We start from the raw sequence: 5,956 nt of genomic DNA, 5'->3' as shown, positions 1-5,956 counted from the left end.
GCTCCACAGCATCAGTTACCATGGAGACCTAGCTCCACAGCATCAGTTATCGTGGAAACCTAGCTCCACAGCATCAGTTACCGTGGAGACCTAGCAGGTAGAAAGAGAGACACCTTTGTGACACTGAAGACTCTGGCTTTAGGCTCAACATACCTGATGACCCACTGATCGGGCTTCGTAGTGCAGAACTCTGTTCAAAACGGGTTACAGACTTGATGCTGCGTGTCTCGAGTCATGTAGTGGATCTGTACCGACATTAAAAACACTCAGGGGCTCCTCCTCACCTCCCACCACATTCACAGTGAAGCCAAGAGCGAGCTACGCCTCGTCGAGGTTTCTGGACGTTTTTTCTTGACGATGTATCTCGTTTGTCTCCTGGTCGCCTGTTTCCAAACGCGTCCCCACTCTGTGAACTACTGACTGGTTCCGGACTGGTTCCAGACTGGTTTTCGACTTGACTTTGGACTGGTTTCAGACTGGTTTCAGACTGGTTTCAGACCAGTTTCACAGCAAACAGAAACCAGTTTAGAACTAACGGACAGTTTTCTATCTGAACTGAATGATTCTACATCTGCAGATCAAACTGGAGGAGAAACAGTTGGACTGATTTCCATCCCGATCGAACGGTTTGATCAGATTTCAGTCAGACTCTCAGCAGCTCTTGGTCTTCCTCAGTTCCCCTGCAGGTACTGAACAGAAAAGGCCTCCAGCTGAGTCTCCAGCTCCGTCGCTCGGTTCCTGAAACACACATTCATCCACAGTTTAAAGAGGCCGAGAGCAGAAACTGAAAGCAGCGTCTCATCTTCTGATACTGACGTCACTTTATCAATCATTTCATCCGTTATTTCCTTCAAAAGTTATCTCTTTCAAATTTATTGATGCAGCATCTTTTATACAAGTGAGCTGCAGTTCAGAGTGAAAATGGACAAAATAAAGAAAAAGCATCTGACAGTAGTTTAATCAAATTAATTATTAATTAATTATTATTAATTAATAATTAATAAAACTGAGAGAACTTTACAGGAAAGCAGTAAAACATCAGTTGAAGAGGTGGAGGAGACAGAAGAGGTGGAGGAGGTGAGGAGGTGGAGGAGGTGGAGGAGGTGAGGAGGTGAGGAGGTGGAGGAGGTGGAGGAGGTGGAGGAGGTGAGGAGGTGAGGAGGTGAGGAGGTGGAGGAGGTGAGCAATGTAGGCTTCCAGAGAACAGAAAATTATACAAATAGTAGAAAGAAGATACAGAACAGGAGGAGGTGAACAGTCATTACAATTTTATTTAAGGGCGTAAACTCCACCCGACTGGGAGGTGCGCTAGATTAACTCCACTTGGTTGGGAGGTGCATTAGGCTAACTCCCCCTGGCTGGGAGGTGCTTAAGGTTAACTCCACCCAGCTGGGAGGTGAGGAAGTATAAACCCAGCAGCCCCTGACCTGAAGGCCTTGGACCTTCTCTGGACGTTCTCCAGTCTCTGGATCCTGAAGCTCAGCTGACGGATGGTTCCCTCCAACTCGGCTTCGCTCAGGTCCACTCTCTGAGTCAGACGGCTGAAGGTCGCCGACAGCTCCCTGACAAACAAACAAACAGATAAATAAACACAAACAAAACAAATGGACACAGACCCAACAAACACAAACAAGTACAGAAACAAACAAATAGAGCAGATTATTCAGGTGGGGGCGGAGCCTTACTTGTACACCTGCTGGCTGCAGGCGGAGCTCGTGACGGGGACGACGGTTCTGAGGCGGCGGGTGGCGTGCTCCACAAACTGCCGCTTCAGAGCGCGCTCCCTGCTGGCGTCGGTCCAGGTGAGTCTCTCGTACAGGTAGAGGACACCGTACAGAGAGAGGGAGAGCGCGATGAAACGCCAGCCCACCGAACGCCACACCTGAAACAGCGACACACCTGAGACACGCAGCACAGGAGACGGAAAGCTGCTCACAGAGTTCACTGCTTTAGTTGTATTTAGAAGGTAAAGAACAGACGTCGTGCTTCTCTGTTTCCTGCCTCATGAATCTGAACATCCTGTTCTAGAAACAACTCAAATGTTTCTCCACCAGTGAATCAGATGAAGTCAAAACCAATCAGTAGATCAATAAAGTGATTGGCAGCGCTGCAGGACGTACCACTCCACCAATCACCAGCACCGTCATGGACGCCCGGGAGGTGACGGAGACCAGACGGGTTGCTATGGAAACCACCATCTCATCCTTAAAGGTGGAGCGTTCCTGCTGAGAGAAAAGAGTTTCCATGGTTACGACTGTGCAGTAGCGTGGTTGTAGGGGTGCTTGTTGTGTCTCTGTGGGCCAAACTAACTCCTGCAGGCTCCACCTCTCACAAAAACTCGCCCAGAATGACTGAAAGCTTCCAGTTTGTTTCCAGTCTGATGTCCTCAGAATGAGACTTTGAGTGTTTGAGCTCCAGACACCACAGAGACGGTTGGTTTCTCCACGGCTGAAGCACCGGTCTTAGTCCTGAGGGTCAGCAGGAGGGTTGGGGCTGTTTTAGCCTGCTGGGTCACCATGGTAACCAATGCTAAACGATGCTAACAATCAGCATTCCTGTCCTGCATCATTGGCCAAATTGTGCAAAATGAATCTGAACTGTTCAGAGTGACTCAGAAAGACCTTCTAAATGCTCCAAACAGCAGCTTTCTAACAGACTGAAGGACAAACCACAGCATGGAGGATTTATGAAGCGGAGTCACCTGCAGTCGGCCATCTGCGCCGCTCAACGCTCGCTTGGCGTTGGCGACTCCAATGAAACGGGTGACGAGGGCCGTCCAACCAAGAGAAAACTGGAAGTCGATGTTCTCCCTGAAGTCTGCACAGAGAGCGGCCAGGCCGAGGTCATAGGTCAGCTGGAAGGAGGAGGACGGAGAGGAGAGCTGCTCCTGGACGGAGGTGGACAGCAGAGGACGGACGCTGTCTGCAGGGAACAACCAGAGAACATCTGCAGCCATCGGCCGACCCGAGCCGCTCAGGGAAGACGATGGCCGAGCTCTTACCGATCATGTGTCTCTGGGCGTCTCTGACATCGCCGAGGGCTCCGACCGAACAGCGATGAGCCAGACAGCCGACCAGACGCTCCTCCACGTGCTGCTGCAGCTTCTGGACACAGAAAGGAAAACTCAGGCCAGACGGATGGTTCAGTGCAGGCTGCTGCCAGAGTTGGAACACCGACATGTCGGTCTGACGGAGAACGCACAAACATCCAGCTGCTGAAGCGGCTGGCTGTTGCTCTGACAAAATAATTAGACGTGTTCATGCACCAAACTTCATCTGAAAACCACAGTTGGTTTGATGAACAGCAGCAATAAAACCTGTCACCTGCTGTAAAATCTTACATTAAATCATTCATTTCAGGTGTGTTCAGGTACCTGCACAGAAGCACCTGGTCGGATCTCAGCGGTTATTCTCTAGTTTTGCTGCCGGACTCACAGTTTTGTAGAGCTCCAGATTTTCTTGAGTTGGGTTGAAGTCGGCTCTGAACTCCTCCACCAGAACTGGAAGAGACCGGATCTGATCTGAGAGCGCCACCGCAACCTGACGACAGAAACCTGCTGTTTAGCACACCTGGATCAACACCAGAGTGTCTTCTGACAGAAACACAGGCCGACACTTTGGCCAATGTAGAAGCTACGGTTATTTGTTAAGGATAACGTAGTGGCTAACGTTGCTTTTTAGGCTACTGTACAAACTAACATTATCTTGTTTGGGTTAGCATAGTGGCTAACATAACATCTTTAGACAAATCTAGCATCTAACATTATCTTCTTTAGGTTAGCATTGTGGTGGACACAACTTGTGTAGGCTAATGTAGTAACTCATGTTATTTGTGTGGGCTAACATAGTGGCTAATGCTATCTCATTTAGGATAATGTAGCATGTAATGTTATCATGTAGTAGCTAACATTTCTTGGTTAGGCTAACTTTATTAGCTTAGACAAACTTACCAAACAGTGTTGCTTCTTAAGACTAACATCATTTGCTTGGGCTAACGCAGCGTCTACCATTATCTTGTAATGCTAATGTAGCTGCTAACATAGTGCACTTATTGTTGACCTCAATCCTTCCGGGTTTTAAAGTCATTTTATTGTCAGAACTTCAGCAGAAACTTGAAGAACCTTCAGCCAGAGCTGCTCACTTGAACTGACACCATCTTTACGTCAGCCAGTGAAATCAGTGTCATCATTCAGAGCATCTGCAGCAGGACTGTAGCGTCCAGCATTGCTCAGAGCTGTGTTTCCTGTTGGACCCATTTAAAGACCAGGCAGCAGGTGAGCCAGGCGGCTCCGCCCTGGAAATCTCCTCCTTTACCTTGGCAGCGACTTCCTCAGTCAGAGTCTTGATCTTCTCCTTGACGCTGTCGCTCAGACGGTTAATCTGTCCTCGAACAAAGTCCAGCCGATCCCTCTGCTCCTCCCGGTCCTCCAGGCAGCAGATCCTGTCAGAGGTCAGAGGTCAGGCACAAACACCAGCTCGGCCTTTTGTCAGAGGGACAAATTCTGCACTTTGGTTTGTGATATGACTGTAGCGGTCAGCTGAAGTATGCTGACGTGCTTTGATCTGGACTTCAGACAAGGCGAGTGTTTGCTGTGGACCTTCAACTAAACCTTAAGGCTAAAAAGAGCAGCTAAATACACGCTGAAGGGGGAGAGGCAGAATGTGGCCTCTTTAAGTAGGAAACAGGGCAGTTTCTTTGCTCACTTCCTGTCGGCGGAGGCAATGTTGATGGCGTCCATCACGGCTCTGACGGCCTCAGTGATCTGCCAGGCTCTGACCGTGTGCTGCTCAAACTTGGTCTTCACCGCCGACTGAGAGATGAACTCCTGCAGGGTCACATCAGCACCACTGACATCCACCGAACCGACAGCAGATTGTAACTGAACAACTAACATCTGGTATCGCCTTAGAACAAAGCCAACAGGAGCTAACAGGCTAATGTTTCTTGTTTAAGCTGCTCTACTGGCTAACATTACCTCTTTGGCCTAACATAGCAACTGATGCTATTTGTCTGGCTAATGTAGCATATAACATTATCTTGTTCAGGCTAACGTAGCAAGTAATGCTATCTTGTTTGGCCTAACATTGTAACAATCATCATCTTATTTAGGCTAATGTAAAGGATAATATTTCCTTGCTTGGGCTAACAATAGGGTGCTTAGTCCAATGTAGACGCAAACGTTACTTGTTAAGGCTAACGTAATAGCTAGTTGTAGTTGCTTAGGTTAGCGTAGTAAATAGTTTTAGATGCCATGGCTAATGCAGTGGCTAATGCGTAGCAGCTAACATCTTCTTTAGGCTAACATAGAGATTAATGTTAATTGCTCAAGCTATAATAACAACTAATGCTATTTGTTTAGAATAAGTTAGCCACTAACATTATCTTACTTAGGCTAGCGTAGTGACTAAAGTTGTTTTCTATTCTTTTCATCACGTATAAATCAGCAGCAGAAATGTTAAAACTGACACAAACAAGTAGATTTTTACATTTTTAACAATAATGTTGTCATTAATAGGACCGTATTTTATGTGACTTAGAAGTTTTGGTTAAAATACATTTATTTCTTCTTCTTTCTTTTTTTTTTTTTTTGCAGTGGCAACGAGAATCACAGAATTTGTTTTTGTACTTTGTGATGTCTCTGGTCCAGTAAAATGGATCGCAGACTGGGTGTTGAAGTTTTTGTTCTTCATAGAGTCTGGAAACTGGAAAACATCATGTTTTTTGTCTTTTCTTACCTCGAATGTTCTCTCAAACCTCTGAAACTCTCTCAGCCTCTCGTGGAAGCCTTCGGCCAGAGCGCCACCTGCAGGAAGAGCAGAATGTTCAGGCTCAGGAGACACAAAGTTGACTAAACCTGAGAAAAACCAGCTGAACGTCTGCTAATGATGATTTAAGTCACCCGCCCACCTGTCTCACCCATTTCACCTGTCTCACCCATCTCACCTGTCTCACCCAT

General features: G+C 47.2%; 1 protein-coding gene across 1 annotated transcript in view; it reads right to left on the bottom strand.

Moving 5' to 3' along the window:
- Window positions 1-597: 597 nt before the first annotated feature.
- Window positions 598-5,956, bottom strand: part of mfn1a (mitofusin 1a) — an 11,389-nt gene continuing 6,030 nt past the window's right edge. The window contains exons 9-18 of the mRNA XM_008304858.1: window positions 5,736-5,803; window positions 4,704-4,825; window positions 4,314-4,440; window positions 3,435-3,539; window positions 3,002-3,104; window positions 2,702-2,922; window positions 2,121-2,225; window positions 1,686-1,882; window positions 1,428-1,562; window positions 598-738 (exon numbers count right to left, since the gene is read on the bottom strand). Coding sequence (XP_008303080.1) covers window positions 672-738; window positions 1,428-1,562; window positions 1,686-1,882; window positions 2,121-2,225; window positions 2,702-2,922; window positions 3,002-3,104; window positions 3,435-3,539; window positions 4,314-4,440; window positions 4,704-4,825; window positions 5,736-5,803 — 1,250 coding nt within the window. The 3' untranslated portion in view covers window positions 598-671. The remainder of the gene's footprint in view (window positions 739-1,427; window positions 1,563-1,685; window positions 1,883-2,120; window positions 2,226-2,701; window positions 2,923-3,001; window positions 3,105-3,434; window positions 3,540-4,313; window positions 4,441-4,703; window positions 4,826-5,735; window positions 5,804-5,956) is intronic.

This window comes from Stegastes partitus, unplaced genomic scaffold (genome assembly GCF_000690725.1).
Source record: "Stegastes partitus isolate 25-593 unplaced genomic scaffold, Stegastes_partitus-1.0.2 Scaffold2336, whole genome shotgun sequence".
In the NCBI taxonomy this organism is placed as follows: domain Eukaryota; kingdom Metazoa; phylum Chordata; class Actinopteri; family Pomacentridae; genus Stegastes; species Stegastes partitus.
This window is presented reverse-complemented; position numbering and strand designations above follow the sequence as displayed.